The following is a 10,877-nucleotide window of genomic DNA, read 5'->3' on the forward strand; positions in this document are numbered from 1 at the left end:
GCTTATACTGGGAACCCCCTGTTTAAAAGTACAGGTTAAGATGGCCCAGTTGCTATGGCAACACCAGCCTGAGGAAACTCTGGGCAAAGGCTCAGAATTATCAATCTTTTTTAATTTTTAATTTTATTTTTTACACAAATGGAGCACAACTTTTTATTTCTCTAGTTGTACGTGATGTAGAGCCACACCGTTCATGCAGTCAGTTATCAGTCTTAACCTTGAAACTCACACAATCGCTCCCAGGAATAGAGGATTCTGAGCATAGCAAGATAACTATAATGCCTGTCAGTAGTGTGACCTTTGAGCCTGAGGGGTTTACAGAAACTTTCCCACAAATAATCTGTAGATGATAAAACCTACATAATAAATGTATGGAGCCAACTCTGGATCACTGTTCTCAACCAGAGATCAGTTTCCCACCTGATTCCACTTTTCTTTCTAAATGTTTGTGTGTTTTTTGTAATCCCTCATCACGCCTCAATGGTTTCTGAATTAAGGACAGCTCAGGTTATGACACCTCTGTTTCTCTAAGAATAACCCCATTCAACTAAGATGCCTTGACAGAGCCCCTTCCTTGTACAGGGTATTGTCACATGGAATTTCCAAACTTACTTCTCTCTATAATCCCACGAAGGAAGTTTTTGCTTCTGCCTTATAGATGAAGGATGCAAAGTTCAGAAGGGTGAAGCCGTTTGTGTGAGAGACCACTCCTGTCTCAATTTTCTCTCCACAGTTCCCTCCCAGCCGGCACAGGCCAGCACTCTCAAAAGGAAGATTACACCTGTGAGGAGCCCAGAGCTCATGATGATTCCAGAGATTCTGATCCAGCTGCAGAGGCCTCCTTTCCAGGGCTCAGACTGCTGCCAGGCCTGCTATCTGCCTCCTGTCTGATGCTGCACCCAGAAAACTCCTCAGAGCTGACAAATTCCCCCCTTTCCTCCATCTCTGTCAGCAGATCCCATCAGGCCTGTGCCACCATGCCTGGCAAATGGGGATACTTTTTTTTTTAAAATATTTGTTTTTTAGTTATAGGTGATGGACACATTACCTTTATTTTATTTATTTATATGTGGTGCTGAGGATTGAACCCAGTGCCTCACGCATGGTAGGCAAGCGCTCTGAGCCACAACCCCAGCCCAAGGGAAGAGCCCCTTCCACACTCTTGCAGAAACAGTGGATAAGGGGTATGTTTCACAGCCTCAGCCAGAGCAGAGGTCACTTCCCTTAACAGATCACCCCTCACCATATGGGCCCTCAAACCCCACCCTGCCACCATGAAGGGGAGACAGAAACACTGTGGAGACCCAGAGATCACTGGAGATGGGAGAAACAAGGAGAGCGGAGGCAGGAGAGACCCCAAACTTATCACCACACCTCTGAACAAAGAGTAGGCTTTTTATTTCTTATGTTTTTGTTAAATTTACACAATGTCTCCCAGCACCGCACAGGAGGGATGGGGACAAACATGGGTTGGCCTGACTCCCTCTGAATATTACATGGTGTCTCCAAAAGACAGTAACAGTTTGGAGTTCCAGAAATCCCTCACCAAAGGAGGGGCAGGCTCAGAGACCACATTCAGGCAGCCAGAGCTGGGGTCAGTGCTGAAGGACCTGGGCCTGGCTTGCACTTTTTATCATTAATGTCTAATTTCACTCTCAGAAGTATCCCATTGGGCTGGGGTTGTAGCTCAGAGGCAGAGCGCTTGCCTACCTTGCATGAGGCACTGGTTCGATCCTCAGCACCATGCAAAAATAAATAAAAAAATAAATATATTGTGTCCATCTATAACTAAAAAACAATATTTAAAAAAAAAGTATCCCCGTTTGCCAGGCATGGTGGCAAACATGGTGGGATTACATGTCTGTAATCCCAGCAGTCCAGGAGGCTGAGACAGGAGGATTGTGAGTTCAAAGCCAGTCTTAGAAAAAGCAAGATGCTAAGCAACTCAGTGAGACTCTATCTCTAAATCAAATACAAAATAGGGTTGGGGATGTGGCTCAGTGGTTAAGTGCCCCGAGTTCAATCCTTGGTATGCCCCCCCAATTTTTTTTTTTAAAAAGTATCCGCATTTGACTATGCCTCCCGAACACTGTGAACACAGACTCTGAGTCTCCAGGTGGTGGGGAAACAAGGATGTAACTCGTAATGGTTTGCCATCTAGAATTCATATATGGCATTTGAAGCTTTTTCTTGAAGACAGAGAAACCTGTGACTCCCGTGGGAAATATGCCTGCTCAACAGTCCCAAGTGTGTTGACCTCTGACAAACTTCTGCAATTCTTCTGGGTGTTCCAGTGGAGTTTCAACCTCAGGTTTGAAGAAAAGGACACAGCAGCACAAGACACACCTGTCTTTGCTGTGATCCAAGGAGTCTGAGCTCATGGAGGCTTAGGTTTGCAGGGCGTGGCAAAGGGCAGCCACAAACCTCCCTGCCCTGAAGCCCTGACTTGCACACAGACACACCCACAGCCCAATGCATTCTGCCTTCAAAGAGGTTCAGGGGCAGTGGAATTATTCATCAAACCAGAATAATGATGTCTCAGTTATACTCAATAATTTTATTTTACCTGAAGCACAGCCCGTGCTGCTGCTGTTCCCAGAGGCTGTTCTGGGCAGAACCTTCTGCTGATCCCTTCCATGCTGTGGCCATGCCCCATGAAGCAGTCAAGGAGACTGGTCTGCACAGGCTGGTGCTTCCCAGAGGCCACTTTGACACCAGCCCCTCGGTTCCTATCCTTGTATTGAACCTTTGGATTTTACCACCTGGGGCGGCAGTGTTGGGAGTGCTGTAAAAACCCAAGGCAAGAGGAAAGGGTGTGCAAAGGACTTGGAATGGAACTAGCACAGGTATCAGTCCAGGGGTGAAAGACCTTGAGTGCTCAGTTACATAAAAGAGAGAAAGGCATTTAGGAGGAAGGGATGAGAAAAAGAGGCAGAGATAAATTATCTAAACTCCCTTCTTTGGACTGTAAGCTCCATGTGTCTGTTTTGGGGGTTTTAGTGCCTAGCATAGTACCTGGCATTTTAATAGATGCTCAATAAATATTTGGGGGAAAAAGAAAAAAAAATATATGGAGGAGACCAGAGAACAGGTATCAGGGAAGCCATGAGGAACAGAAATTGAACCCATAAGCCTGGAAGGAGAAATGGGTAGCTGAAACTCCTGGAGGGCAAGAGGGAGGCCATCCTCATGGGCCTGAGGGGATGAAGTTTGGAAAGGACACCTGGGGGTGGGGCTAGCACATTGCTTTTCACGGTGAATGAGCCCAGAACTGCCGCCCATCAGATTCTCTATCAAGAACAAACAAAAAAATGAGAGCAGTGTCCCGTGTCCCCAGTCCACAGTCCTGGGAACCAACTGTTCCAGGTCAGACCAGTGTCTTTGCCCAAGTTACTTTGTGCTTGCAGCTGTATCTGGAAGACACTGGGCCAGTTCCAGCTGGGTGACAGGGCTCCCCTTCAGGAAGATGACTATGTCGGGACAGTGGGAGACCACCTCTCACTTAGGCAGGGGCCGGCGGAGTCCACATGATCAGGTGGAAGGGAGCTTGCCTTAGTTAAGGAAAATGCTGAGCCAGGGAAGATTGCAGGGAAGGAGTGATCCTCCCCGGTGTGCACCATTTTTCTCCCTACGGGGAACTAGAAGGACTAGGCATAGTTCTGGAGCTGTTTGGAAAGGAGGTTAGCAAGATCCAGGCTTTTTGGATCATATTGATTGATTCACATTAGCCACAGAATTAGAGCTGGAAGAAACCTGAGAGACCATCTGGTCTCTGCACTTATTTCTGAGGAAACTGAAGCCAAGGTCATGCGATGTGAGAGGAACAGCTTGAACTCTGGAATTAGGCTGTTTGGGCTTGAATTCCGTGTGATTCATTCTCTACAGGAAACCTGAGGCAACAAACTTTCTTCAATAGCAAAATGTGTTTAATAATATCTACCTTGTAAAATGGTTGAGAAAATTAAATACGGTTGTGTTGAAAATGCCTGGATGGTGCACAGCACACAGGTACTCCTGAGTTCCAACTAATGGAGGTTGGTGGAGGAGAAGTCTACCACCTTCAGGCCTGGCCCATGAATGCTTTCCACTCAATATTCCATGCTTGCTTTTCCTGGATCTACCAACCCAGCATGGTGGAACCAGCTGAGAACTTCAGGTTTAGAGGCTGGGAGAGTGACCAGATGGAGGGAGCCTGGGTTTATGAATGGCCACACGAGTGGAACCCTTACTCCATCCCTCCACAGATCTGCTGAGAGTTTGGACCTGTTGTTATAGCTGCTGCCCACTCTTTCGACTCAAAGAGACAGTTATGGGCTGGGAAAGCACACAATGGTGATATGGAAATTGCATTAAAAATCAAACTGAGGGGGCTGGGGTTTTAGCTCAGTGGTGGAGCACTTGCCTAGCATGTGTGAGGCACTGGGTTCGATTCTCAGGACCACATAAAAATAAACAAAAATAAAGTTCTATTAACAAAAAAAATTTTTAAAAAATCAAACTGAAAAGAAAACACGCAAAAATGAAAAGCTGAAACAACTTTAATAACCATTAAAAGTGGACTGGTCATGTAAATTATGTACCTTCTTAGACTTTTCCTGCCCAGCCTCTAAAATTTTATCCTCTAGCCCTGACATTTCCCATCTCTTTCTCTGCTTTACTTATTCTTCTTGTCCCTATCATCATCCAATGTGCCATGTATCTTACTTATTGCTAGTTCTCCCAACAGAATGTAAACTCCATGGTGTAGGATGATTTTGTTGGATTCGCTACTGTACTGTCAGTTCCTAGAAAAATGCCTGTCATATACTAGATACTCAATAAATCCTTGTTGAATGAAACAAATACATGGATCTCTACAAGGAAATGTTATAATTAAAATTTTTCTTACAAATATTTAATGACATGAAAAATGTTTATAGTATGTCAAAATCATACAAATTAGATCGGTAAGTTATCCCAATTTTGTTTTTAAAAATCGGTCTAGAAATAATGCTTTTGTACTCAGAAGAAAAGCCTGGAAAAATATAGATCAAATTGTTAACAAGTTTATCTCCTTTGTAGGATGTTATTAAGATGTATTTTGCATGGGCATGGTGAAGCACACCTGTAATCCCAGCAACTTGGGAGGCTAAGGTAGGAGGATCACAAGTTTGAGTCCAGCCTTAGCAACTTAGCAAGACCCTATCTCAAAAAATAAAAAGTGTTGGGGGTGGGGTGTAGCTCAGTGGTAAAGTACCCTGAATTCCATCCCCAATATCCCCTAACCCTCAGCCCCACCCCCCCAAAAAAAAGAAAAAATAGAAAAAAGATAAAGGTCTGGGGACCATAGCTAAGAGGTAAACTGTCCCCAGATTCAACCAACAGTATTAGAAAAAAATTTTAAAAGATATATTCCTATTTCCTACATTTATAGACTATTGGATTTATAACAAGCATACATCATATTTTTGATAATAAAAAAAAGCAAAACATACATGCTTACAAAAAGCTGTAAAGAATATAGCAATATAACATTGGCTAGTTCTTGGTGATGGGAGCTTCAGTAATGTTGTACAACTACCCCAAATGTAGTGGCTTTAAAGAATGTTTATTTTGCTCAGGGATTTGGGAAGGGCTCAGCAGGGTGGTCCATCTGTGATCTAAGTGGCATCAGCTGTCAGGGCTGGACATGACATTCCTTTTCCAAAATGGTTTCTTTACTCACACTGTCTGTTGTCTCCATACTCTGTGGCTTTACTTTCCACATGGTATCAGTCTCCAGAGAGCTGGGTTCTGTGTGTGGCTTGTGTGTCTCACAGTATGCGGTCTCAGGAGAGCTGCACTGTTACATGGTGGCTAGCTTCTAACAGGCAGGAAGTGTGAGCTGCTGGGCCACACAAGGGCTTTGTGCAGCGCTGGCACAATATCACCTCTACCATATTCTGTTGGTTGAGGTGGTCTCAGGACCCACCCAGATGTAACCAGTAGAGAAACAGACTCCCAGTTCTTGGTGGAACAGTGGCAAGGTCAGACTGCAGAATAGCATGTGACATGGGAGATACTATGGGAGTCATCTTTGGAAAATATACCCAGCCACAACAGGGCTACAGATGATGTTACCTCTTGTTTCTTCACTGCACCTTTTTGTATTTTCCAAATTTTGTATAATGGGCATGTATCACTTATAAGCAGAAAAAAATTCTATTAAAAGAAACATGGCACAGAACAGTGTAGACAGCCATCACACTAGCTGTTGTGTGTCTCTGTGGCTCAACACTTTCAATACTATGCCCTGCTTCTAGGTGGTCAATCAGAATCGGAGTAGGAAAGGGAGTGTCACATCATGAAGGCATTCCCCCAGTTGCTGGGCATTCTTATTTATCAGCTTTCCTAATTTATTCCATATAAAGGACTCTATCCTTCAATGGGATTTTTTTTTTTAAATTTTGTCTCTTTGAAGCAATCAATCTTATTTTTGTCATGATTACAGTGAAAGTCTACAGCATGGATTCATAATAATAAATATTCACTAAGCATCCACATCTCAGGCACTCTTTGAGTGAGCTTAATAGTGTGACATCCACTAAGTCTATGTATGTAAAACATAATACTTAATCCAAGAATTATAAGGAATACAAAAATAAGCTGATTTATTGCCTCTGAGAAGCTTATATTCATGGAAAGAAACATAAGAAAATAACCATAAATATGCAAAATAAATAACTCTTAAAATCTATGTGTCAGCAAAGTGTTTTAAGAACCTAGAGAAACTGGTTTGAAGAGATAGTCTATGTGTGAGAGAGATTTTTAAAAAAATCATAGCTGTTTGATGAGGCAGGATCAAGGAATTCCAGGCTGAGAAAATAGTGAAGACTTAAAGGTATGATAATAGATGGCCTGAAGGAGGGTTGGAGCTAGAATGGACACACTTGACAGTGCAGGTAATTGATACAGGCCATTTTCTAGGCATCTGTGCCTAAAGGTACCTGGAGGGTACCTTTGTATTTTTTTGACCAATTTGTATTTTTAGTCTGTGATAGTAGTATCCAATGGTGCAGAAAGGGAAATTAAGGCAGAAAGGCTGGTTAGGAAAGACTCTAACCACAATATCAAAAGGAAGGGAGGTGGGCCTTAGTTAGGGCAGAGGTAAAGAGAAAGGGTGGTGGTGGTGATGCACAGGACCTGGAAGTGGCTGAATCTGGAGAGAAGGGGGCTGGGAATGTAGCTCAGTGGTGGAGCACCTAGCACATGTGAAGTCCCAGGTCCTTCCCCAGTAATACAAAAACAAAACAAAACAAAACAAAACAAAACAACCCTCTTGAGAGAAGGACAGGACAGTTGCCCAAGAGACCAGGAGTTCAGTGGCACTACCAACAAAGTCAAGGAATGCTGTCTTTGGTGCCTGGGGACACCCCATGGAGGCACTCTGCTGGCAGGAGGATCTGGTCACAAATGAAAGTTTGTCACTGCACTGTCTGAGTGAAAGACACCATGCAGAGAGAAAAAGGGGAGTGGGCAGAAGTCAGGGAAGTACTTTGTTTTTGAGGGCAGATGCAGTTTGAGAGGTGGGAGGAGAAGCAAGAGATAAGAGAGAACAGAATGAATGGGAAGAAGAGAGGACAGCCTTAAGGGCAACAGCAAGCTTGGGCGGGGAGATAACAAGGGCTGGCTCTGCTGCCCATTACTCTCCTTGGAAGACAAATCCAAGGATGAGAAGAAGCAGTTACCGTCCAGACCAGTGCTGCCCAGCAGAGCCGTTGCAATAGTGGAAATGTTCTGTATCTGCACTGTGTGACAGTAGTCACAGGCCACATATGGCTAGGCACATGGCACATGACAACTGAGGAATTGATATTTTTGAATTTATTTTTTGAGGAACTGAATTTTTAACTTTAGAATCAAGACCCTGAATTTTCAAGATAGAAGTTTGCAAAAAAGGCTAGACTTGACTGCCCATCACTGGAAATGCTTTTTTGTCTGCATACAGCAGAAAATAGTCAGAAACTTTAGTCTTTTCATAGGCACTTATTCTTAGTGGGTTAATTTGAATGATTTGGTAGAAAGGGCAATAATATTATTTGAGTTGCTAAGAACACATTTCACCACGACAACCCACCTCATTACAACCACCCATTTCCCCACTCCCTGCCCTCCTGTCAGCAGCACAGGGCCTTCATTTGGTGACCATATACAGGAATCCAGTCTGCAGGAAGCAAGGCCCAGCAGCAATAACTTCAGGCATTATGGGTCCCATGTCCCTTGCAAGTAACCGGCTTTGCTACCAGCCTTTCCCAGATGTGACTCCATCATTGGACATTCAGATCCAAGGCTGCAAAGTCATTCAAAGCCATCTTACTCCCTTCCCAGAGAACTATTTTATGCACCAGGATTTTCTTTTCTTTTCTTTTTCTTTTTTTTTTTACAAAATCCAAAATAATTTTATTCACTTTTTCAGATTTTTGCTTCCACAAGGTGTTCAGCAAACATGCTAAGGCGACAGAATGTCTAGTTGGTCACGACATGCAACACGGACCATACAACTGATGACAGCAGCGACCACGCCCACCTGAGCTACCCGGCCCCAGAGCACAAAAGGGGTCTGCAGGAACACACCGAACCACACGGCAATCAGCAACCTGAGGTAGGTCTCTTTACAGTACAAAAAAAAAAAAAAAACTTCTACGCCAGTGAGAGACACTGATTAGCAAGAGCTGCTGAAAGTTGCAGACTTTGGAGAGGAGACTGTGCGACAGCTGCAGTGAGGAAGGAAAACACACCCACACGATCCTGAACCCTGTCACTGAACTGTGGAGGTGTGGGAACAGGCAAATGAAAAGTACCACCTAAAAAAAGCAGCAGTTGGCCCCGGGGCTGGCAGCCAACAGGTCTCGGAGCTGGACAGCCCCGAGCAGTGGGCAGCTTTAGGAACCTGAGGCAGTGGGACTCTCTGTGAATGGACTGATTCCTGTTCAGAAACAACAGCAAAAAGAGGAAGGCAGGAAAGAGACCCCCCCCTACCCCGTGAGGAATGTGCCTGCGACTCTCATTCCTGCTGCAGGGAGGGAAAAGGGTCTGGGGCTGTGCCCCACTGCTCTCCTGACAGAAACAGTAAGTGACACCAGGACAGAAAGCAGGAGCCCTGAGAATTCACGGCGCTCTGCCAGGCCTCCAGCAGCCCCGTCCTGTCCCTGGAGTGGCTGCGGGAAGTCAGCAGAGGGGGCCGCGGAGGGCCTGCTGTTGCCACACGTCTTCCTTGGGACACCCAGAGAGCCCAGCACCGTGAGACATCCAGCTAGAGAACAACAAAATGCCACCCTTCCTACAGTCTAATAGCAAAACCAGATCTCTAGTGCAGCAAACTGTACAAAAATGATAGAAAGGAATATGCACTGTTATTAGCACAGTGCTTATTTTAATATAAAATAAACAGCTTACATTTTCACTGTAAATATAGGCTATATACAGAATTATATATAGATATAGCTACACGTATAAAGCTTCATTATAGGCCTCTGATACATTTATAGTAACGGTTCCCTGAACCTTTTAGAGTGCAATTAAGAACAAAAACTAAATTTTGTTTACATGAATATGGAATAAATACAATAATCAAAATATGATTCTCCCTAAAAGTGAAACACACAAGCCGATCCTGAACTGCTGTGCGAAAGATAAAATCGGGAAAGGCAAGGTTTCGGCAGGAGGACACGAGGGGCCCGCCCCAGGCAGGGAATGGCGATGCTCTGAAGAAAGGACTTCGTCAGTGGGAGGAGTTAGCCCTTGACAGCCACCTTGTTCTCTGCAGCAGCAAACATGGCGTAGAACCGGGAGCTGTCATTGGACAGAAGGACTGATGGGGTGTCAAACTCCACCACCTGCAAGAAGAGGAGATGGTGTCAGAATGTGACTGTGGGACAGTCGGGGTGATTCACAGGACCTACTGCTAAGGAAGGGAGGCACACCCGAGAACCCCCCATAGGATGAAGCCAGGGGAAACAACTCAACTAGTCCTGCTGCACCCATTTTCCCAAATACCCAGGGAGTAAAGAAAAGTTCAGGGAGAGAGACCTCTAGATTCTCTGTGTATAAATTCCTATTCCAGCCTTGGGCATGAAGGAATTGATCAACAGGTTCTAACACTTCAGGAGAATGACCATGGCTCAAGTCAAGGACACACAGACATATGCCATTTTGCTGTGTAAACTAATCTAACCCTACAGACGGTAAAGGAAGAGCCCAGGATGCCTAACTGGCAGAAAAAAAGGAAGGGATTGACTTAGTCAACCATCCATCCTGGAGATGGACTTCTAGGCAGAAGCCACCATGTGTGTAAGGCAGAGAGCATCCCACATGTAGGAGTTTGTGATGTTTGAAAAGTGCTGTCAGGGGAGACTCGATGTATCACAGTGCTTATCTTGGGGGTGTGGGGATAAATAACTTGTGATCTTGTTTTTGCCTTTTTGTGTGTTTTAGGTTTTACTAAAATTAATGTCTTGCAGAAAGAACAACTCATATATCATGGGAAACTTATAATCTATTACTGATAATAATAGTACCACAGTGACTACTTTTTTTGGTGGGGAGTACTATGGATTGAACCCAGGGGTGCTTTACCACTGAGCTACATCCCCAGACTCCCCAACCCCCACCTGCTTTTTGAGACAGGGCCTCACCAAGTTGCTTCAAGCTTTGCTGAATTGCCAAGACTGACCTAAAACCTGCAATCCTTTTGACTCAGCCTCCAGAGTCACTGGGATTATGGGTGTGTGCCTCTGCTCCCAGCCCATAATAACTTCTTTTATTTAAAGTTTATTGACAAAACTTCTGAAACGGAAATGAGGGAAAACACCCCTTTCACAATATCCTCAAAAAAAAAAAAAAAAAAAAAAAAAAAAAAA

The 10,877-nt window shown here is 44.4% G+C and overlaps 1 protein-coding gene across 4 annotated transcripts in view; it reads right to left on the bottom strand.

The window, feature by feature from the left end:
- Positions 1 to 8,389: 8,389 nt before the first annotated feature.
- Positions 8,390 to 10,877, bottom strand: part of Abcc5 (ATP binding cassette subfamily C member 5) — a 78,132-nt gene continuing 75,644 nt past the window's right edge. For all 4 annotated transcript variants that reach the window (XM_015499914.2, XM_048803973.1, XM_048803975.1 and 1 more), the window contains exon 30: positions 8,390 to 9,854. In XM_015499914.2, coding sequence (XP_015355400.1) covers positions 9,753 to 9,854 — 102 coding nt within the window. In that variant the 3' untranslated portion in view covers positions 8,390 to 9,752. The remainder of the gene's footprint in view (positions 9,855 to 10,877) is intronic.

Source organism: Marmota marmota, unplaced genomic scaffold (genome assembly GCF_001458135.2).
Source record: "Marmota marmota marmota unplaced genomic scaffold, marMar, whole genome shotgun sequence".
NCBI lineage: Eukaryota > Metazoa > Chordata > Mammalia > Rodentia > Sciuridae > Marmota > Marmota marmota.